The sequence below is a fragment of the Callorhinus ursinus genome, unplaced genomic scaffold (genome assembly GCF_003265705.2).
Source record: "Callorhinus ursinus isolate GAN/ISIS: 27379988/994484 unplaced genomic scaffold, GSC_fseal_2.0 scaffold16, whole genome shotgun sequence".
In the NCBI taxonomy this organism is placed as follows: domain Eukaryota; kingdom Metazoa; phylum Chordata; class Mammalia; order Carnivora; family Otariidae; genus Callorhinus; species Callorhinus ursinus.
In genome coordinates this window covers 12,799,842-12,824,277 of record NW_027397078.1, presented here as the reverse complement: position 1 = coordinate 12,824,277, position 24,436 = coordinate 12,799,842, and the positions used below count along the sequence as shown (strand labels likewise).

The 24,436-nt window shown below is 38.8% G+C and overlaps 1 protein-coding gene across 1 annotated transcript in view; it reads left to right on the top strand.

Moving 5' to 3' along the window:
• Nucleotides 1-9,716: 9,716 nt before the first annotated feature.
• The window catches only part of CFAP47 (cilia and flagella associated protein 47), a 514,691-nt gene continuing 499,971 nt past the window's right edge, over nucleotides 9,717-24,436 (top strand). Inside the window, exons 1-3 of the mRNA XM_073901936.1 lie at nucleotides 9,717-9,931; nucleotides 14,393-14,544; nucleotides 20,945-21,060. Coding sequence (XP_073758037.1) covers nucleotides 9,737-9,931; nucleotides 14,393-14,544; nucleotides 20,945-21,060 — 463 coding nt within the window. The 5' untranslated portion in view covers nucleotides 9,717-9,736. The remainder of the gene's footprint in view (nucleotides 9,932-14,392; nucleotides 14,545-20,944; nucleotides 21,061-24,436) is intronic.

Below are 24,436 nucleotides of genomic sequence, written 5' to 3'. Positions count from 1 at the left end.
ACACACACACACACACACACACACACACACACACACACACACACACACAGAGAGAGGAATATTACTCAGCCATAAAAAAGAATGAAATCTTGCCATTCACAACAACATGGATGAAGTAGGTATAAAGTCAGTCAGAAAAAGACAAATACCATATGATTTCATTCATATGTGGAATTTAAGAAACAAAACAAATGAGCAAAGGGAAAAAAGAGAGAGAGAGGGGAACAAAGAAACAGACTTAACTCTAGAGAACAAACTGATGGTTACCAGGGGGGAGATGGGTGGAGTAATAGGTGTAATAGGTGATGGGGATTAAGGAGGACACTTTTGATGAGCACTGGGTGTTGTATGTAAGTGTTGAATCACTATGCTGTGCACCTGACACTAATACTACACTGTTTGTTAACTAACTGGAATTTAAATAAAAACTTTAAGAAAATAACGTTGCTGAAAAATAGAGACATATGTGCTTAGATAGGCATAGAAGAGTCGGGAATGATAAAACACTGGCAAAATAGCTGCTTCTATATTGGTTTGGAATTTTGTAGCATTTACCTGTATTGTTTATTAAAAATTAATAGAAAAAAAGTAAATTTTAAATAACAATTACCCTGAAACTCTAGAAAACAATATTTTTACGTTCTTTCTCTGTCCCTTGAAATAATAAATCTTGTCATGTCTTTTAAATGTAAACACAGACCATAATCTCCTGAGACTTGGTGGAGAAAAAGGGAAAGAGGCCTTTTAAAAAATACAAATGGCTGGGGGCGCCTGGGTGGCTCAGTCGTTAAGTGTCTGCCTTCGGCTCAGGTCATGATTCCGGGTCCTGGGATCAAGCCCCGCATCGGGCTCCCTGCTCCGCGGGAAGCCTGCTTCTTCCTCTCCCACTCCCCCTGCTGTGTTCCCTCTCTCGCTGTGTCTCTCTCTGTCAAATAAATAAATAAAATCTTTAAAAAAAAAAAAATACAAATGGCTGAAGGAGATCTTATGCCCAGGCTCTAGCACCTTTGATAACAGAGATATACTCCAAATATCCACATCGAAAATAAAAATTAGACACTCTCCCTGTGCCTCTGTGATATAAATTTTTTAACCCCATCTTCTCTAAGACCTAAGAACCATTGTTTGACAGGCAAACTTTAGGGAAAAGTTTTTAATAAAAATAAATAAATAAATAGAGCAAAGTGTTTAAAAATTGGGCCTATGAATCACAGACCTGTACCTCTGAAACAAATAATACATTATATGTGAAGAACAAAAAAAAAGAAGATAGTAGGAAGGGAAAAACGAAGCGGGGGATATCGGAGAGGGAGACGAACCATGAGAGACTATGGACTCTGAGAAACAAACTGAGGGTTCTAGAGGGGAGGAGGGTGGGGGATGGGTTAGCCTGGTGATGGGTATTAAAGAGGGCGTGTATTGAATGGAGCACCGGGTGTTATGCACAGACAACGAATCATGGAACACTACATCATGTATGGTGATTAACATTAACATAACATAATAAAATAAAATTAAAAAAAAATTGGGCCTATAATGTCCTCTCCACAAATATTAGTAACATCTTGTCTGTGTATTATTTGTGTGTGTATGTCCATGTATGCTGTAAATGTGAGATATTTTTCTATCTTCAGATGGTATTGCTAAAAATAATTCATAAAAGAGCTCTATTTAGAGGGTTTGAAGGCAAGCACTTATAAGGATTGGGTATTCTAAAATTCAGATCTAAACTAATCTAAATGTTTTATAAGTTCACATGATCCAGGAAAATATTCGGTATAAAAGCTTATTTAAGGTTGTTGGCTTAATTAAATATGTCTTTAGAGTTATCAGCATTAAATATAAAACTTTTATTCTGCTTGTGTTTACTGACAAGTCGTATAAGTTCATGGCATCTCTGTTGCAAAATTTGTCAGCAAAAAAAAAAAATGTAGAAAAATATTTGACTTTTAATGCCTTGTGAAGTCTTGTGGGTAGTCTAAGCATAATTGTGTTTTTTTTTAAAGATTTTATCTATTTATTTGACAGAGAGGTAGAGAGAGCACAAGTAGGCAGAGCGGCAGGCAGAGGGAGAGGGAGAAGCAGCCTCTCCGCTGAGCAGGGACCCTGATGTGCGACTTGATCCCAGGACCCCAGAATCATGACCTGAGCCAAAGGCAACCGCTTAACCAACTGAGCCACCCAGGTGCCCCAGTCTAAGCATAATTGTTAAGAACAAGTAAATTAAAAAGATGTAAGATTAAAAGATTTGTAGGTAAACTTTTATTTTTATTTTATTTTTTTAAATTTATTTATTTGTCAGAGAGAGAGAGCACAAGTAGGGGGAGCAGAGGGAGAGGAAGAAGCAGGCTCCCACTGAGCAAGGAGCCTGGTGCAGGCCTCCATCCCAGGACCTTGGGATCATGACCTGAGCCAAAGGCAGATGCTTAACTGACTGAGCCACCCAAGCACCCCTAGGTAAACTTTTAAATAGCGTCCAAAATCTTTGGTATTTCAAATTTTATTTATTTTTTAAAATATTTATTTATTTGACCGAGAGACAGAGAGAGAGAGAGAGAGAGAGAGAGATTGCAAGCAGGGGGAGTGGCAGGCAGAGGGAGAGGGAGACGCAGGCTCTCCGCTGAGCAGGGAGCCCGATGCAGGGCTCAATCCCAGGACCCTGGGATCATGACCTGAGCTGAAGGCAGACCCTTAACCAACTGAGCCACCAAGGCACCCCAAGGTATCTCAAATTTTAAAGTCTTACTAAGTTAAATGATGAACAACATAAATTCATTGATAATCTAGATCATTTCCAAATAAGATAAAATAATGAAACATTAAGTACTGAACATTGTTTATCAACATTTGCCTTTTTATAGAGAAACTAAAGATAAATTTGAATCCATTAGTAAATATGTTCTATGCTTTACTGAAAGATCGTATTATGAAAGCACATTTCTAAAAATTATGAAATGATGTGGGAAACAAGGGCAGAAGAAAAATTATTAAATTTCCTTACTACTTACAGCTCACTGACAAGTCTCTAAACTCAGCTGCCTTGGTTTTAGTACTTTGCTAAGGGCAAAAAGCAATCTTAGGATCCTGTAAGTCTACTTTAACATATAAAAATTCCTTTGGAAACTTCCTTTATCTCTACCCCCCAAGATACATGTTGGCAATCATCCTCCAAGCATATGACCCACCGATATACATCTGAAGGGTCTCCTGACCAAGTTTTTACTAAACAGTAATAAATGACGTTTTCCTAAACAATAGCTAGCCCCCTCAGGATCCTGGGAATCTTGTTTCCAAAATACCTGGAAGGCTTATGCTCTTCCTAACTTCCTCCCAACATGAAATTATATTATGGGTCACTTCTCATGACCCCCGTGCAGCTCTTTCTTTCAAGGGTCCTGTGCCGGTGCTTTAATAAAACCACCTTTTTGCACCAAATACGCCTCAAGATTTCTTTCTTGGCCATTGGCTTTGAACCCTACCTAAAGTTTCTTTCCTACATCATAAAATATATTCATAAATTTGCCAATCTACAGAATTCTGGTGCAACAGCATTCACAAGTGCATACTACTTAGTTTTTACTAGAAATTAAGGTTTCTAAGCATTAAGAATTCTAATATACATAATCAAGACTACCAGAAATAATAAGGAAAACAACTCTATATGTGAGGAAAATAAGATACATGTTTTTGGTAAGAAAAAATTTGAGGAATAAAAATATATGTTAGTTGAGGGAAATGAAGATAATTTTGTGCTAAAGGGACACTGGTTATTTAAAGAGTAAAAATTATGGACAAAATCTGAATGTAGAAAAAGAAAGTTGTAGAAGGTTATGGAGAAAGAATCTTTGAAAAGTTTTATGTGTGGTCGGTACCAGCTAAGATTAAGATAAATTTAAATAAGCAAATGAATTTTAATTTCAAAAGTACACTGGTGCAAAGTTTTTGTTTTCTCTTTGTTAAAAGTGTGAAGCTTCTTTGAAATATCGATCTGATCTTAATAGGGGCCAAGGGGAGGCAGCCTCAAGATAGGCCACTGTGGCATGAGCATTATTGTAAATTAAAAGAAATGAAAACTCAGCAGATTCAGGAAAAGCTCTTTACATCCCCCTCAACTGCCTGCTTCTATCAGGAAGAGGGCAATTAACAGAGATACCTAGTTACCTAAGAAATGTATTTGCATAATAGGGCAAACTTTGTTTTCCATGCAACTTCTTTCACCTTCTTGCTAATGATCGTTCTCCCCTTTGTATCCTCAGACCCCTACCACTCTCCTTAGCTCATATAAGTTTCATGTTGCCTGTCTTTGGAATTTCCATGTCTGTGTGGAGTCCCTGTACATATGTACACTATTAAATTTGATTTTCTCCTGCTAATCTGTCTCATGTCAATTTGATTCTTAGTCCAACTAGAGGGACCTTGAAAGGCAGAGGAAATTATTCCTCTCTAACATCTTCATAAGAAATTTAAACAAAAGTTTTTCTTTACCTTTTAAGTTATCTGCCTAAAACACAATGATTCTCTGTTTGCCAAAATAATTTACTGTATTTTTCAGGCCATTGGTTACTTAAGAAAACTTAGTCTGAATGTTAAAAGAGCAAAATTTTGCTCACAACTATGTAACCTGTATTTGCCTTTGATATTTTTTATTGTCTCTTTGGTTAAATGGAAAATTATTGTTCCATAATGATTTGTGATCCTCTTCAATCAAATGTCCAAAACTTTTGATATTTTTTCACGTACTTCCCAAAATCAAATTCTAAAATGAAGTCTTTTGACCACAATCTAACTGAAAATTTCCAGTGGGCCACTGGAACATTTAAAAAGAAATGTGAGAAATTAAACTAAATTGATTTATTGGGTATGTTAAGTTACATGGCAACATTGTCCAAGAAGTTATATTAAACCCTTCTAGATTATATTTATGTAAATATGGTATTCAAATAAGTCTTCTAAGAATTATATGAAACTCTTAGCTATCTGATGTTTGGATATGTTATTATCTTGAAGTGATATGTGTCATCAAAATAACCAAATTTCTTTGTCAATTGCATGGTAATGATCTTGAATCAGATCTGTAACCATGGCCATGTCTAAGTCTTTTATCGTTCACAGACAGTTATACTTGTACTCAGATGCCTTCCTAAAACCTCCCTGCAAGTTTGCCTCATCTTCAATGAGACTCATGGAAAAAAACCTCTGAGTACAGGTTTCTGATAACCTTAAGATCATAAAACTGAGCTAGGTAAAAATTTCTGAAACTAGTGGAAAAATTAGAGTCAAACAGAACAAGTATTAATAATATGGGATTGAATGAACTGAGGAAGATAATTATACTTTTTATGACTTGTTTGGAACATTGCTGACTTTTAAAAAATGTTTTATTTTTTCCAGATTTAAGAAAACTTTTTCTCTGAAGCAGACTTACAGCAATTTGAGAAAATGTACCTTTGTGAACAAATTGAAACATTTACCTTTTCTCCCTACCTGAACCCTTCAGAATTCAGAAACTCTCAGTGAGTATTCTCTCTCTTTTTTTTAAAGATTTTATTTATTTATTTGAGAGAGAGCACGAGAGAGCACAAGCAGGGGGAGCAGCGGGGGGAGAGGGAGAAGCAGACTCCCTGCTGAGCAAGGAGCCTGATTCGGGACTCAATCCCAGGACCCTGGGATCATGACTGTAGCCGAAGGCAGAAGCTTAACCAACTGAGCCACCCAGGTGTCGCTCAGTGAGTATTTCCTTTATTTTTATGGCAATATATTTATTTGCATAAGTTCAATAAGAATCTGTTCTCCTGGGGCGCCTGGGTGGCTCAGTTGCTGAGCGTCTGCCTTAGGTTCAGGTCATGATCCCAGGGTCCTGGGATCAAGCCCCACATTGGGCTCCCTTGCTCGGTGGGAAGCCTGCTTCTCCTTCTCCCACTCCCCCTGCTTGTGTTCCCTCTGTCACTGTGTCTCTCTCTGTCAAATAAATAAATAAAATCTTAAAAAAAAAAAAAGAATCTGTTCTCCTTATGACAGGACACAATTGGAAACACAGGTTATTTCACCAAGGTTTTGACTGGAATTCGTACCTGAGAAAGACAATGTGTAGGCTCAGATATGATCAGACAGCTTTAAAGAACTAAGGTTGACTTTATTTTATTTTTTTAAGATTTTTTTATTTATTTGTCAGAGAGAGAGAGAGCACAAGCAGGGGAGCAGCAGAGGGAGAAGGAGAAGAAGGCTCCCTGTTGAGCAGGGAGCCTGATGTGGGGCTCGATCCCAGGACCCTGGGATCATGACCTGAGCCGAAGGTGAGTAAAGAAAGTTACTTCCTGGCACATGCAGGAACCTCAGGATATTTTGGGAACCTCCAAAAGAGAGGGATTCACCAAATCTATAGATATTGCAGGCAAAGTCTGATGACAAATACTTGTCTTGGCTTTTGGCCTTGAGAGGCTATTAAAATTTCAATCTAGAGATTCCTTATGAAAAGTTCCAGCAAAGCAGGTTTTAAAAAGCTTATATGGTGAACCACTGTTTTTGTTGCACTTATGTAAATAATCAGGCCACTTTTTTTTGGAAATGACTTATTTTGCATGCAAATTAGTGTTAATTTGACTATCTTTGGTAAAAATAAGGGTGGTTTGTAGAGAGAAAATATGTCTAATATTTTGATTTTTCTCCCATTTTTCTGACTTGGAATCATTTGAGATCTAAAACTGCCTTTTTTCCCTGAAGTCCTGCAAACTAAATATGAATGACTTGATGTAAACCTCAGAGAAATTGCCACAATAGCTCATAAATAGGCACTGTTTATACCTGTTGCTCAGTGGGCCACTCAGACCACCAGAGACATTTGAACTACAAACCAGGAAGATCTATCAGATTGCCACTACCTGCCCTCACTCTATCTGAAGATGCTTTGAGCCTGACATCTGGAAGTCTTCTCAACTGGCTACCCTCAGAACTCAGAAACTGGCTTAACATTTGATCCAATCAGTAACCATTATTTTTCCTTTGTTTCCATAGAAACAACTCTTAATTTAATCCCTGATTACTTGAATCATAGGCCTACCTTTGAGAATACATCTGCATCACTGCCTCCTGAAACAAATTTGACTAAATTGACCTGTTGTCAGAAATAAGAGACAACCTACCAGCTCAACTTTTAATGTGTGAAACTTAAGGAAAGTTTCATAGGAAGGAACTGTAGGGGCTGAGGGCCATCCACCCCATGATGGCCATTTTGGCATGAAGATTGTTCTGGGCTGAAGGCAAGTGAAACCAGTGGGCTTGAGAGAAAATTTTGGCCCTCCCTTAGTGACATAGAGGAATCTAAATGAGGGTCTTTCACAGAATAACAGTTATTAGCAGACATAAATTTTATCTGAGTGATCCATCTGTATGGCAGGAGAAACATCTAATTTCCAAACATCTGCCCTTATCACCCTGTGAGGTGCATTCCTTCCCTCTGAAGTCCCAGAGCCCTACTCCTACTCCTCGGATCAGGATGACATATAGACCTCATTTTGTTTTTGTTCTTGATTTTTTTAAAAAAAATTTATTTATTTATTTTGACACAGAGAGAGAGACAGCGAGAGAGGGAACCCAAGCAAGGGGAGTGGGAGAGGGAGGAGCAGGCTCCCTGCTGAGCAGAGAGCCCGATGTGGGGCTCGATCCCAGGAACCTGGGATCACGACCTGAGCCAAAGGCAGATGCATAACGACTGAGCCACCCAGGCGCCCCTAGACCTCATTTTGCCTGACTGTCTTTGGAATTTCCATGTCTGGGTACGTTCCCCATAGGTATGCTTTAAATTTGATTGTCTTCTGTTAATCTGTCTCATGTCAATTTGATTCTTAGTCCAGCTAGGTGCACCTTGAAGGGGACAAGAATTCTTGGTCCTTGTCACTTCCATTCAAGTCAGGCTATTCTACTCTATCTGGGCATTAGTGTCATCGGTTTAGTCTCATTAGTGTGGCTTTTCACCATCTGGATGAAATTTTAATCCTATGTAAGCTTAGTGAATATCATTATTACTACCCACTGTCAAATTATTATTTAAACACATCGATTACCACACTTTTAATAGTCTTGTATTCAGAGAAGATCTGTTTATCTTCTTTTAATAGCTCTTGTTTCTAGGTCATTATTCTAACCTCTATAATAGGTATTCCTGGATTGCATTCAGACTCTTCTTTAAAAAAAAAAAAAAAAACCTTTCAAAGTCTCCCATAAGTGTTTTACAAGATTCCCACAGTACCAATAGGATAAATAAGTTACCCCTTATTATAATGAATGATGAACTATACTGTTACGGAGACTTGGAGGTTAAGGAGAGACATTCTAAATGTCCACTGCAGACTTGACCATTCTACTCTGAATTTAAGAGAAAAATGTAACTGCTCTCTATTGAGTCCACATTTTGCCATGTGAATAGAAATCACAAGTCTTACTTCATACTTAGCCAGTGGAAACTCTAATGGTGGGTAGAGTTTCTAAAAACCAAGGAAAGGATGACAATGAGAAAGTAAGCAGAATGATCTCTAGGAGAATTTTTCCATGTCTACTTTGAGACCTGTTTAAAGGACTGAAACAGTTGGTGAGAAAGGGAAAACAGTGGATTTGAAGGATAAATAACTGTTTGGCCAGCAGACGGAAAGGCCAGGACTCTCAGAGTGAAAGTTATGTACAGTGGCAAGGAGGAAATGAAAACACAAATATTACATAATATATATATGTAATGTGAGTATATATATATTTATGTTTATATATAAGCAAATATAAATATATTTATATCTATATATTTTTATAAATATATATATAATTACACAGTATATTAATATATCTGCAGAGCTTGACTCCAAATTAATAAAGGTTCCTAGAAGCAGCGTGTTGTAAACTTATGATAAGAGACAGATTTAAGGCAGGGGAATACCACTCATCTAATATGTTTTAAAACCCTAGGACCATCACAGCATATAAAGAAAGAAGAGAGTAGGGATTGGGCAGTGTGAATCTGGGCTTGTTGAAAAGGTGCTCATCCAGCTAGAGATGAAGAGGTTTGACCTCAGTCTTCTGAGCAGCACCTCGGTTTCATAAATGAAGAAACTTAACACCTAGAGTAGTTAACAAAACTTCTAAAGCTTCTGTACTCAGTGTGTGGTCCCTGGACCTGCAGCCTTGAAACCACCTGGGACCTTGTTACAAAAATTAGGCCCTGCCCCAGATCTACTGAAAGACAATCTGCCTTTTAACAAAAGACCCAGAGGATTGCTATTACAGTTTTAGTAATGATAGCCTAAAGGCCAATGAGCAGGACACCCAGGGGGCCCTGACCCTGCTTCCATTGAATTCCCCTGTTACTGTTACAATTTGTTGCTTTAATAGACTCCGTGGGCACATCCCTTCCCCTGCTCTTTAAGCTTTGCCTTAAGAGAGGTCCAGGAAAATGCCTACTCCCCCATGCCATCTTAAAATCCTGCCAGGCCATGACGAAGTGAGATGCCTCCGGGATTTGGGCTGTCGTAGAACGTTTTCCAGCTTCTCTGGTGACACCTGTGATCCCTCTGTTCTTTCCCCAGAAGCCTGCATTCTCTGTTCGGGAAAGCCAGCTCACAAAGTTTGGGCTGAACCAATGGGGGTGGAGCTTGAGGCGAGCGCGCGGCGTCCGTCGGTTGCCTAGCGACGGCGTCCACGCTGGCCCTTTGTAAGTCAAGTCAGCCACCGTTTGCAGGCCACCTAGAGGGCCGCCATGGAGACAGAGAGGGGCTCCCTGGTCCCCCGGGAGGTGGAGACCCCAAAGAAGGACGTGCAGCTGCGGGTGACCCCTTCGGAGGTGAAGTTCCTGGACACGCTGGCCGGGAGGGTGTACCGCCTCCCAGTTACTGTACACAATCTCGGCCGTTGCAATCAGAAAATCCGGTTTCAGGAACCCCTCAAGCCACAGGTAACACACTCGGGGGGTGCTGGAGCAGGACCTCAGGAGCGTCAGGGCTCTGAGAGCGCCTCCCCACCTGGGCGCCTGCTTTGTCCGGGAGAGTAGACGCCGGGCACCTGCGGGGATGGGAGCAGGATTGATTTCCTGGGGAGCGGCGGTTTAGGTCTCTCAGTGTTTACGTGTGCTAGCCTTTTTGTTTTGTTTTGTGTTTTTACTTTTTGCTTGTCTTTGAGAGACGGGATGGGGAAAAGTAGATCTAGAACCTCCCAACTTCATCATTCTGCGTTTGGAAAGAAGGGAAAGGGGATTCCTTGTCTGTCGCCTAACAGCCTAGAATTTATGCTTATATACTGTAGAATTACATCAACGAAGTTCATATTCTTTTTTTTTTTTCGAAGTTCATATTCTAACAGACATTTGTTGAGCACCTACTATGCAAAATTAATGTTTCGAGAGGCTGTCCCAATCTTCTGACTTAAAAGTTGACAAAATTGTATCTCAGCCTCACTGTTATTTTAGATCATGTGTGTGAGTGGATGTTTACTATGATCACCTGTTATCAGGAAGACTTTTGATATAAGAAAGGTGATAAGAATTTTTGATATGTAAGTGATAAATAACCTGATTTTTTTTGTGGGACATTCCTAATGATAAATAGTATTGAATGCAGCTGAACTTATAGGTACAGAAATAGAAAAGTATCTGTAATTTTTTTTGTTAAAATTACATATATTTGTTTGAAAAATGTACCGTAGTGATTAGGACAATAAGAAAAAGGCCTTTCATGTTATACTTTTTACACTTAAAAAAATTGATGTACTATTTACCTACACTAAAGTGAACAAATCTAGAAAGTAAAATTTGATGAATTATTATATATTTATACACCCATGTAGCCACCGTTTGGGTCAAATCGTAGAATATTTCCACCACTCTAGAAGGTTCCCTTCAGTAACCTGGAGTAATCACCCCATGGAGGTAACCACTGTACTGGTTTCTAACACCACAGATTAGTTTTGCTCTTTCTTGAGTTTCATATAAATGGAATCATGCTTTGTTCATTTTTATATTTGCATGTTTTAACAATAGTAATATGTATTTTGTAATAAAGTAGTACATCACAAGAGGCTATTAACTCTTTAAATCAGGGCGCCTGGGTGGCTCAGTTGGTTAAGCGACTGCCTTCGGCTCATGTCATGATCCTGGAGTCTCGGGATCGAGTCCCACATCGGGCTCCCTGCTCAGCAGGGAATCTGCTTCTCCCTCTGACTCTCTTCCCTCTCGTGCTCTCTATCTCTCATTCTTTCTCTCTCAAATAAATAAATAAAATCTTTAAAAAAAAACCTCTAAATCAAAAATGACCTGATTACTCCAAATACTGTAAAATTAAGGAAAAAGTTGATTATTTCACTACCTCACTACGTATTTATTGAACAATTGAAAGTATGTCTGAAAAGCCCAGATGGGAGCAAACACTATTTTATGGATGCCCAGGAGAAACTCGTATGGGTGGCTTTTGTGCAGTCAGGAGAAAAATGATATAATTTGTTTTGGTTTGTATCAAGAATTATAAAGGAAAACTATGTAGATCACAAGTCTTGACACTGACAAGAGAATGGCCAGGTAAGCTTACAAATTAGAGGCCAAAGTCATGAGCCCAATATCATCATGAACTTCTCTTTGTTGCAAGACCATGATATGCACTCTTGGTCCTTCATAGACATAAAGGGAATTAGGAAAGAGATAGATTAGCAAAAAATGTATTAGTTATCTTGTAGAGAAAATAAATAAAAACAAAGTACTCTATAAAGAGCATTGTCATCACCACTGTTTATAATTATTTACAAAATGATGCTCCTAACAGACAGTAGTACTTGTTTTCCACCCTGGCTCAAGAGGCTGCCTTGTGGGGCTCCTGGGTGGTTCAGTCATTAAGCGTCTGCCTTCAGCTTCAGTCATGATCCCAGGCGTGATCCCAGGGTCCTGGGATTGAGCCTGCATTGGGCTCCCTGCTCAGCGGGAAGCCTGCTTCTCCCTCCTCCACTCCCCCTGCTTGTGTTCCCTCTCTTGCTGTGTCTCTTTCTGTCAAAAAAAAAAAAAAAAAAAAAAAAAAAAAAAAGAGGCTGCATTGTCTGTGTTGACTACCTAGTATGACCCATATGCAGTGCTACGTACCATCTACTGTGGGTTGCTGGTAGAATATAAAGAAGACACAGTCCTCATCTTTAGTAACTTGGTGGCTGCTGGATCAGTCAAGCCAGTCTTACTTGTAATTGCCCCCTTTACCCCCATGGCTCAGACTCCCTTTTCTTTTTCTTAAAGATTTTATTTATTTATTTGAGAGAGAGCTAGAGTGAGAGCGAGAGCGAGAGAGCACAGAGGGAGAGGGAGAAGCAGACTCCCCGCTGAGCAGAGAGCCTGATGGATGTGGGACTCGATCTCAGGGCCCTGAGATCATGACCTGAGCGGAAGGCAGACGCTTAACTGACGGAGCCACCCAGGTGCCCCTAGAGTCCCTTTTCTTTCAACCCATGTTTTCATTCCCACCGCCTGCAAGTATCACCCTTTTCCAAACCCTCCCCATCTTTGAGGGTCAAAGTGAGTTCCCTTTTGTTCTCTAAGTCTTATCATATTATCTCCAAATTATTTCTTCCCTACTGGATACCAGTTGCATTAACAGACATTTATTATAGTTTGGACTTGAGTCCCGATGACTGCTAGTAAATGTTAGTTTTATCTCAGTTGTCCGTCCATCAGCTCCTAGGTAGGGATGATGTCTTACACACCTTTGCATACTGCTCAGAGGGCTCAGCAACTTCTAATTTGACCAAAAGCCCATGCTGCTGAAGCCCTGTTTTTTCTTCTTCTTCTTCTTCTTTTTTTTTTTTTTTTAAAGATTATTTATTTGAGAGACAGTGTGCATGAGCCGGGGGAGGGGCAGAGGGAGAGGGAGAAGCAAGCTCCACACTGAGCAGGGAGCCTGATGCGGGGCTGCATCCCAGGACACTGGGATCATGACCTGAGCCGAAGGCAGATGCTTAACCAACTGACCCACCCAGGCACCCCATCCTGGTTTTTCTTCTTGCAGATACAGCTTCTTTAAAGGGAGATAGTCCCACCTGATATGTGTATTTCTAACACCCACAGATTTATGCAGGGAATAACCACTTGTTTTCTGACTGTTCTGTAATTGCAGGGGGATTGAGAGTTGGACTGTGATAGTTTTAAGCTATCAGAAGTTTACTGGAAGTGTGAAGCTTTCAGACCATTTGTATCAACGAATCACTCTTCTGCTCTATGTCCTTCATTACTGGAAAGTACTGCTTAGACTCAGCCTGGCATGAAAAGCCCTGAATAATTAATTTCAACAGACCTCCTTCATTACATACTGAAGCTCACTGCCCAGCAAGGCTAGCTTATCAATTGCCTGCTGGGAGACTCTTTTGCTTATTCTTTTCTCTGCTTGTGTCTGAGATATTCCTGCCCCCACAGGGAGCACCTTACTTGCTTGTTCACCTTTTAGGACCATTCCCTAAGCCTAGGCCAAGTACACTCCTTTCTGGCCCATAATAATCAGGCTTTCTCATGGATTTCCATGATACTTATGTCTCCAAGACTCATAAGACACTTAATTAGTCCCTGCCTTGTATTATTTAACCTTCTAGGGGTATATAGTCTGCTTCCTTAAAGAGATTATATATTCAGGAGAGGGACTCATTCCAGTTGTGGGGAAAGAGCTTATATTTTAGAATCAGATAGTTAATTTGAATCCTCACTGTCACAGTGACGTTAGACATTAATTAACCTCTACAAGTCCCAGTTTCCTCATGTATACTCTGGGAGCCTTAACATTGGCCTTATCGGACTCTAGAAGTAAGAGGTGTAGAGTGCTTGACATCTTGTGAGTGCCCAACACATAGTAGTTCTTCTCTTTCTCCCTTCATATTTTTCCTGGAGTCTAGCAAATGGTTTACAAGAATGAAAGTGTTTTTTCCCTCTTTATTCTATTCATTTTTTATATTTCCTCCAAGTTATGAATTCTAAGTCCCCATGCAGAAACTATATAAAATGCTATATGTCCATGTGTATACATACATATGTACATATGCATGTATGGCTGTATTATGCATATGTATAGATGATTCAGTAACATTTTTATTTGATTGCTCTCCCTTTTTTCTCTATTTAAGTATCTCATACTTCTCAAGGAGGCTATGAGCATTTACATGTTTCTCAACTGACTGCATTGTCAGTTTCAGTCCGTGTACTATTAAAAGCATATCTGAAAGATCTAGAATCTGATACATATACATATGGTAATTAAGTCTTTGTCTTTAGGGAAGGGATATTGTCTATGTATTGATATAGCTCTTGAAATAATGTATACTTCTAACTTCCTTTGCTCACATTATTGCCTTATTAGGAGTCACCATGTATCATTTGTTTTTTTTTTTTTTTCTCCCACTAAAGTTCAAACTGATTTTGACCAATCTGGAGAAAGCACTTGCTTCTGGACTTCAGATGACGGCTATGGTGGAATACCATCCTGACAAAGATGAAGACACTTTTGACCAGCTACTTATTTCAATAGGAAATAAAACAATAGAGATCCCGCTAGTTGGGTATGTATTCTCCATATTTCATGCTGACGTCTTCAGCACTCTTCGAATAAAAATAAGGGTCAAAGTAATATTTCGTATTTTCTCTGGATAATAGGGTTTATTGTATCTATAGTTTCCTTACAGCAGACCTTAAAGGACAAATTTTTAGCAACCTGTGGTGTTTAAAACAAATGGAAGGCTAGTTTTCTGGTTCTTTTTTTAAATTTAAATTTTTTAAAAGATTTTATTTATTTATTTAAAGATTTATTTGAGAGAGAGAGAGAGAGAGAGTGGGGGGGATGGGGAGGGGCATAGGGAGATGGAGAGAGAGATCTTCAGCAGACTCCCTGCTGAGCACGGAGCCCGCTATGGGGCTTGATCCCAGGACCCTGAGATCATGACCTGAGCTGAAATCAAGAGTCGGATGCTTAACTGACCAAGCCACCCAGACACCCCAAGTTTTCTGGTATTTTTAATTAAAATAAAAACATTAAACAATTGCATGTATTCTGTTTTTTCCTTGACTCACATCCTATTTTATTTCTACCGTGGTTTTTTGCACCTTTTGACAGCAAGACTTAGTAAAGAAGCCTGTATCGCTGTCTTTACAGTCTCACATTCCACTCTCACTTCAAAACTCCAGACGGGCTGTCTTCCTGAGCTTCCCAGTGAAAGAGCTCTTGCATGTTGCCAATCTATTGGTAATTCCTGCCTTTATCTTACTCCATTTCTCAGCAGCATTTGACACTATTAACCATTATTGCCTTCTTGTGCCACTTTAGTCTCGTGACTTTCCTGGTACTACTTCAATGGCTGCTCCTTCTCCTCTTCTTTGTTTTATTGAAATACAGTTGACACATAACATTGCACAAGTTTAAGTTAGACAGCGTGTTGATGTGATACATTTATATATTATAATATGCAGATTTTAAAAAATATTTATTTATTAGAGAGAGAGAAAGCACAAGAGAGGGGAGGGGCAGAGGGAGAAGCAGACTCCCCACTCAGCGGGGAGCCCGATGCGGGACTTGATCCTAGGATTCCAGGATCATGATCTGAGCTGAGGGCAGACGCTTAACCAACTAAGCCACCCAGGCACCCTATATATTGCAATATGATTACCACCCTAAGATGAGCTAATATCCCTATCACATTATATAATCACCATTTCTTTTTTGTGGCGGGAGCAATTAAGATCTAATCTCTTAGTAACTTTGAAGTTTATAATACAGTGTTGTTGACTGTGATCACTATGCTGTGCATTAGCTCTCCAGGGCTTATTTATCTACTAGTTCCCTATTTGTATCCTTAACCAACATCTCTCCAGTTTCCCCACTCCTTGGGCTCTGGTAACCACCATCCTACTCTCTGTTTTTATGATGTATTCTTAAATGGATTGTGAACCTGTATCCATATTTTAATTTCATTATTATCATAATTATTTCACTGGATTTTAAATAATGAAGATGTTTGACTTCAAAAAAGAATCTAAATTGTGCTCTTTTGAGATTGGTTGAAAAATGTGGACTGATATAATGAATAGAACACAGAACTAAGTACAGTTGACCCTTGAACAATGTAGAGGTTAGAGCTGCCAGCCCTTGTGTAGTTGAAAATCCATGCATAACTTTTGACTCTTCCTACTAATAGCCTACTGGTAACTGGAAGCCTGATTGATAACATAAATAGTCGATTAACACATATTTTGTATATTGTATGTCTCACATACTATAATTTTACAATAAAGTAAGCTAGAGAAAATAAATATTAAGAAAATCATAAGGAAGAGACAATACATTTACAGTACTGTATTATAAAAAAATCTGCATGGAGGTGCACTCACTGAGTTCAAACTTGTGTTGTCCAAGGGTCAACTCTAACTGATTTGGAGATTAACTTTGATACAGGTTATTTATTTGACCAGGAAATTGCCATTTTCATTTTATACTGAAAAAAGTGTATTTTTGTTCATTATAAAACTACCTGTTAAGGCTAGTGTGAACAGTTTAGAGTGTTTTTTATTCGTATACATGCACATATAGATCCTTATTTTCCTTAGCAAGGTGTCATTCCATAGATATTATTCTTTTGTGTGTATTTGTCCACCACCAGCAGAATTAATATTTGAATATTGATATTTGACATTCCTTTTTATAATTTCCCTTGTATTTTTTATTTTTATGAGCTAAATTTAGACCTGCAGTTATTTGGTTCCCCATGTTGTTGAAAGTTCTGATTAAGCACATCACCTTCTGTAAAGGAATCAAACAATTTATACATGGTAGCCTATTACAAATACTTAATTTACATTTTTTAAAACATTTTATTTATGTGAGAGCGAGAGAGAGAGAAAGAGAGCATGGGGGGGAGGGGCAAAGGGAGAGGGAGAAGCAGACTCTCTGCTGATCAAGGAGCCAAACACGGGGCTCGATCCCAGGACTCTCGGATCATGACCTGAGCCAAAGGCAGATGCTTAACCAACTGAACCACCCAGGCGTCCCAGGCATCCCTTAATCAATGTCCATTCTGCACATTGCCATAACTATGAATTGCACTTAGATTTGCTTGTTTGTACCATATATGGAGAGAAGAGTTGAAGATGCTTCTGCCTTTGAAAATAGGAATTTTGTTTTGTCTCTATAATGTATGCTCTCTCTCATCAGAAGTCAGCTTCTTATCACAGTTGCGACATAAGGACACCGCCCTCTTAAAGTATGATGGAAAGGGTTGAATGAAGATTGTGTGTGTGTGTGTGTGTGTGTATCTGTGTGTGTGTGTGTTAAGTTTTTAAGTTCTGTACAATTCTATTACCTGTGTAGGATTTTGTATCCACCACCAGTCAAGATATTCATTCAGCTGTTCCAATACCACAAGGATCTCTCCTATTACTTTTTTATAACCACACCTACCTCCCTTCTGCTTCACACCTACTATCCCCAAACTGTGGAAACCACTATTCTGTCTTCCATTTGTAAAATTTTGCCATATGAAATATGTTATACAGCTTTTTGAGGTTGACTTTTTTTCACTCAGCAAAATTCTCTGGAGATTCAACCAAGTTTTTGTTTATATCAATAGTTTGCTCCTTTTTATTGTTGAGAAGTATTCCATCGTATGTATATACCACGGTTTGTTTCACCGTTGACCTGTTGAAGGATATCAGGCTAATTCCAGTTTTTGGCTATTACAAATAAGGCTGCTATGAACATTCTTTGCTTGCCTCTTGTCTAGAGTTTATAGTTACATTAAATGGGGATGAACATGGGAAAATATATTTATGAAATCTTGTCTAGAAACCAGAAGTTTGTATTATCTGTACTTTAGCAGAAATGATGTAAAGTGATTCTGAGCATTTTTTTTCATGTATCCATAAAAACTATGTCTCTCTTGTACATTTAAAAATGTCTAAAGTTTTTCATTATGAGTTTGAATAGTTGCAAAGATGTAATTGCTTGTACATAATAAATGTTACTATAAGATAATTACATGCCTTTTTCAAATGTATCCAGTAAAGTGGAAATACCATAGTAATTTGTTAAACAGTTGAAAAATTTACCTCTTTCTTTTTTTCCCCCTCAGATTTGTACTTCCATTCTATTTCTTACCATAGCATCATATCCTAATTTATTACATTTTTATACTTAGAAGATCTTTGCTGATCGCCAACAATAAACTATGTTGTAAATTTCTATGTAATTCACGCATATGTATATATGTACATGTGAATAAGTGTAGCCAGTATGTATACATATACAAATATGTATATAAATAGATTTACTATAATCATAAATCTATACGTTTTTAAATTTTATTTAATTTATTTTTTTAAAGATTTTTTTTTATTTATTCATTCGAGACACAGAGATACAGAGAGAGAGAGAGAGAGAGAGAGAACACGAGCAGGGGGAGAAGCAGAGGGAGGGGGAGAAGCAGGCCCCCAGCTGAGCAGGGAGCCTGATGTGGGGCTCGATCCCAGGACCCTGGGATTATGACCTGAGCCGAAGGCAGATGCTTAACCATCTGAGCCACCCAGGCGCCCCTCTTTTTAAAATTTCTTATGAATTATATATATACTTTAAAGATTTTATTTATTTATTTGACAGAGAGAGAGAGCACAAGCAGGGGGAACAACAGGCAGAGGGAGAAGCAGGATCCCTACTGAGCAGGGAGCCCAATGCGGGGCTCGAACCCAGGACCCTGGGATCATGACCTGAGCCAAAGGCAGATGCTTAACGACTGAGCCACCCAGGCTCCCCCTCTTATGAATTATATTAAAAGATTTATTTTAACTCCATATATAAATTACCAAGTTTGATACTTAATTATTTTTCCTTTTTTATTATTGAGATACAATTGACATATAACACTGTATAAGTTTAAGCTGTACACACTGTTGATACATTTATATGTTGCAATGTGATAACTAGTGTGGTGTTAGCTAACACCTCCATCACACAATTATTTCATTTTGTAGTGAGAACATTTAAGATCTCATCTCTTAGCAACTTTCAAATACATAATGCAGTGTCGTTAACTATAATCACAAAGCTGGGCATTAGATCCTCAGAACCAATTCATCTTCTAAGTGCAAGTTTGTTTCTTTTGACAAACATTTCACCAATTTTCCCACCTCCAGCCCCTGGTAACCACCCTTCTCTTGTCTCTCTCTCTCTCTCTTTTTTTAGATTTTATTTATTTGAGAGAGAGAGAGCACATGGAGGGGAGGGGACAAGAATTGGGGGAGGGGCAGAGGGCGAAGCAGACTCCCCGCTGAGCAGGGAGCCCGACATGGGACTCAATCCCAGGACCCTGGGATCATAACCTGAGCTGAAGGTAAAGGCTTAACCCACTGAGTCACTCAGGTACCCCCTTCTCTTGTCTCTTAACGTAAATTCTCTGTTAACATAAAAAGAAAAATGTTATTGGAAAGACTTTTTTATCAGATGGAAGAGAAACCAATAGGAAAGCCAGAAAAACTGTTATAATATTACTGTATTAGCAAGCCCTTACTCCTATGTATATATGCACGTACACATACGTGTGTGTGTGTGTGTGTGTGTGTGTGTGTTGTGTGTTGACTCTTAAGAAATTATTCTTAAGACACTTTTCTGCATCCAGCTAGAGAAATAGTTTGAAAAAATGTTTGGCTTCATATCTTATATTGTTTGTGTAACGATTTCCTCTTTTAGATCCTGTAAACTCTTTATTAATGCAATGATGTACACTATGGTCATTGATCTTTCCTTTTCCTATTACAAAATTACAATGTCTTTATGAGAAGAATATGGGTATGGCTTAAAGAAGCAGCCTATACAGGACAGTCCTGACTGATCTCTGGAATGTCTCTACATACTTGATAATACACAAACATTCACATATAAACATACGGAAGGAAGGCCCACACCACCAGTGCATAAAGCGGTACTTGTGAATGTTTTGTTCAGGTATTTTTATTTATGTGTGTGTGTGTATGTATTTATATTTTGGAGGTTGTATCCTGTGTGGAGTGAATTACTTAATTCATGTGTCTCGTACATAACCTAAGGACTTAATAAAGTTCAGTTATTACTCTGTTTATTATTGGTGCTGTTATCATTGTTAGGTTTGTAAGTGTAATGCATTCAAAATCTAACAGAATAGATTAAAGGCTAAGTTCACCAGTATTATATCCAAATAATTTCTCAGGTAAGTCATTGAGGCTTTTGAAGTCTTTGGATTTTCATCTGTAATGTAGCCATAATAATATTTATTTCCCTTTCATGAAATTTTAGGTATCAAACAGGATAATATACCTGATGATGTTTATAAATTAGAAATTATCCATATATAAAATATATGTATCCTCGTGAAACATGCATATAGGATTATAATGGATTTTTAAAAATGTGTATGAAACATATGATATAGATGTGCCACAATGAGCCCTTTAAGTTAGAGACACACATGAAAAATCATTTGTATCTTTTTGTGCTTAGACCTTGTTTTAGTTTCCAAATGGCATTTTATAGCATAGCACCTTCTTTTATTTCATCAGATTTGGGTCATCCAAACTACTTTGTTAAGATCAATTCCACCCTTTTGGTGGAGGGGCTAAGGAATGTATTATAGGCTTAGGTGGAGATTCCAAAAATGCTTGGAGCAGCAAAAATACTGAGATATGTGGGTAGCCTGTCGAGGTGAGTACTTCAGAGGGTATACCATGTTCTTGGATGCATAAAGTCTGATTTCTTTGTTAAAAATGTATCTCATCTTGTTTTTATGTCTTTATTTCACAGTTCCTTTTACTGACATATGCCATAATAGACTTGTAAGGAAAGATGAATGTCTTACAAGGAATTAATAAAAGTGTTTCTATACGTCCCCCTGTGGATTTAAGTATGAGGGTATAATTGTTTAATTATGTTGTCTTCTCTTCCCCTAGGTTGATTCCATCCTGTCAGTTGGAAATTGAGTCAGAAGTTAATTTTGGCACATTGGTTGCTGATAGTAAAGTATATTGTAAAGGGATTAATATCATTAACCGTGGCAGAGCTCCAGGTAAATACTTTCTGTCGTATGAATTAACTTATACTTTTGGAAGAAAGTTGGTATTATTTAAAATGTATACCTTGTATAAGTAATGGAGTCTCTGATTCAGTCCTCCTTCCCTTCCCCCTCAAAAAGCTGTCTGTCATTTGAAATAGCTCAAAACTGAAGGCCCTTAAATAGGATAACTGTAAAAGACTGATAGATAATAATTCAGGAAAGATGAGTCTGTTTCCTTATGATTCTGATTAACAGCTGACTCCCAGGTGACTAGTGATCTCCCTGAGGACTGAAGGCAGGATAGTGTTATGGGAGTGACTTAGTCCTCAGAGTGAGCCATCCAGAGATAGAATCAGGGCACAGTGCCTTACTAGCTGTGTGATCTGGGGCAAGTATCTTTTAGGACATTGAACTTGATATTTCTCATTTATAAACTGTGGTTAATAAAATGAACTATGGTTAATTATGTACGTACTTAAGGTTGTAGGATGGTACTTGACTCATCATTGGTGCTCAGTAAATATTTGTTCTTTTTCTCTATCGTATTCAACTTTGAATTTACATGATGGTCTCTAGAAAGCTCTTACTTTTTGTTGAAAGAGTAAATGCTTTTCTCCAGACTGGATTATTTCTAGAGATTTTTACTGTGACCTAAGAGTTTCCATAAAGGTGTGTGTGTCTTTCTGTGTGTGTGTTCATGCACACTCTTCACTGATGGTATACAGTAGGTATTAAAATCACTTATACCTTCATTGTCCTGTTGGATGGTCAGCATCTGGGCTGGCAAGGCTTCCATTTCTGCTGAGCTGACATGAGGACTAGCTCCACGTGGGGAGGGCATTTTTTTTTGAGACTGCTTTTCAGATACAGAAAACGGGTCTTAATTCCAAACCTGTTTGTTGCTAAGTGAGGATACTCTCTGGGGCTACTTGACTGAGCAGTGGGAATTATTAAGACAAAGGCAGTTTGTCACTGTACTGATTTCTTCCTGGGGTTAAACAAATAAAACTGATAATTGTTCCTCACCGAATGTTGCTCATTTCAACTTTCCATGCTTTGGTTTTTAAATGATTAAGTTTCTGATGCCTGTGGGATTGTACAATATTGACTCGTTTGTGGTCTGACTCCAATGCTAAGGATAGGGTCTCTCATGGCTAGTGATTATGGGCTGTATGGTCCTTTAGACTCTCTGTTTTTTTAGAGCAGTGGTATGTAATTGAGAGAATTTTATTTTTATTATTTTCCAAAATCTCTCTTAACTGTTGTGCAATCCAAATCCTTCAAAGTTTTGATCATATCCTCTCTTTATTGTAAAATATCACCAAACTGTACAGTTTCATTACATATGAAAGCTCTCTATAAGTTATAAGTATATGTGGCTTTAATTTTAAATGAATATTTAGAATTATTTTACTTAATAAAATAAATAAAATTAAGCCTCAGATCTAGACCCATTCATTTTAGGAAAAGTAATCCACTTTAGCTTTTAGTATTATATTAATATTTTGCATGTGCATGTATTGTATTGTGCATGTATTGTACTGAATACCACAATTTGTAAATTATAATTGAGTACCATGAAATGTTAATTACTATTACCTTACAAACTGAAGCAAAATGTTATCAGTGAAACACATTTTCTTAGTGTTGACTTTGTTTCTCATTCTTCGACTTGAATGATATTATTTTTTCTACCATTAGCAAAATTGATACTATGTTTTATATTCACAGTAGCAAGTGCCTGTAAGGTGTCATAAAGCCCTTATTACCTACAAGCACAGTATATAAATATTCATGAAAATAACAATGTATTTTCATGAGGAAAAACACTTATGCAGAAAATAGATTTAGCAACCAAAGATGATTTTAAAAAAAATTTTTAAAAGGGTTTTATGTGACAAATATTTTATAGTTTTAGAGTCAGAGATCAAATGTTTACAAATTTATATGCATACTTAAGAGGACATTAAAAAGCCATACTCAGCAGATTCATGGTATGTGCAGCTTTGTTTTCTTTCTCTGGCAGTGACACTAGGGTTATTGGTGGATCTATGTAACAACTTCATGATTTTTTATTTTAATGGTTCATCATGGAGTAATTATCCGTGGATTTAGCCAAATATTGTTGAATACATTTTGTTTTCTCACCCTCTGTGTTTCCTGAGTTTATTCCTTACTGTGCAAAGTAGTGATTGTCTTTTCATTTTGAAGACATGGCTCACTCTTTAAGATAAGTCTCTACTATTAGTACTTTGTGAGCTGGTGAACTCCATGTTCTATGATTTTATTGTTTCTCAGTATTTATCTTTTAAAGAACATCAGTGAAAAAGCGTTATTATTGGGGGGTGGAGCAAGATGACAGAGGAGTAGGAGACCTGGATTTCGTCTGGTCTCAGGAATTCAGCTGGATAGGGATCAAACCATTCTGAACACCTACGAACTCAACAGGAGATCAAAGAAAAGAAGAGCAGCAACTCTCTGAACAGAAAAGGGACCACTTTCTGGAAGGTAGGATGTGCAGAGAAGTGAATCCGAGGCAATATTTGGGAGGATAGATGGCGGGGGAGGGGGAACCTCCGTCAGCCGCTACCGGCAAGTGACAGAGCAGTGGCACACAAAATCGGAAATTTTAGAAGTCAGCTCCGCTGGGGGACGTCGCTCCAGTGGCTAAGCAGGGGGTGGAACACTCTCTGGGACAGTGTGGTCTCAGGACCCTCGGGGTCACAGAAAGACCAGGGGTGCCTGAGTGCGGCAGAGCTCCCAGGGATCGGAGCAGGGAAGCTGGCTGCAGAGACGGAGCCAAGGTGCGGGCTCTCAGCTTGGGGTGGCCATAAACTGTGATCCGCAGCACAGGCGGGCCACTGCTCCTCCAGCAGGGACCTAACAAGCGGCAGATCTGGGGAGACTCTCCTTCCTCCCGTGGGAGCGCACTGCAGGGATCTGCTGGGTTTGGAGACTCCACACGGAGTCGGGTGCCAGAGATAGAAATGCTCGGTCACACAGGCTGGGTGAGCACGGAGTGTGGCCAGAGACCGGGGAGATGGGAGTGATTGACTGCTTTTCTCTGGGGGCGCACTGAGGAGCAGGGCCCCGAGTTCTCGGCTCCTCCGGGGCGGAGATTGGGAGGCCGCCATTTTCACTCTCATCCTCCAAAGCTGTACCGAATGAAAGCTTGCAGGGAACAAAAGATCCTGACAGCAAACCCGAGCAGATTACTCAGCCCGGACCAGCAAGAGCAGGGCAATTCCACCTCCGGCAAAGACATTTGGGAACCACGGCAACAGACCCCTCCCCCAGAAGATCAGCAAGAACAGCCAGCCAAGACCAAGTTTACTGATCACGGAGAACGGCAGAACTCCAGTGCTAGGGGAATACTGCACATAGAATT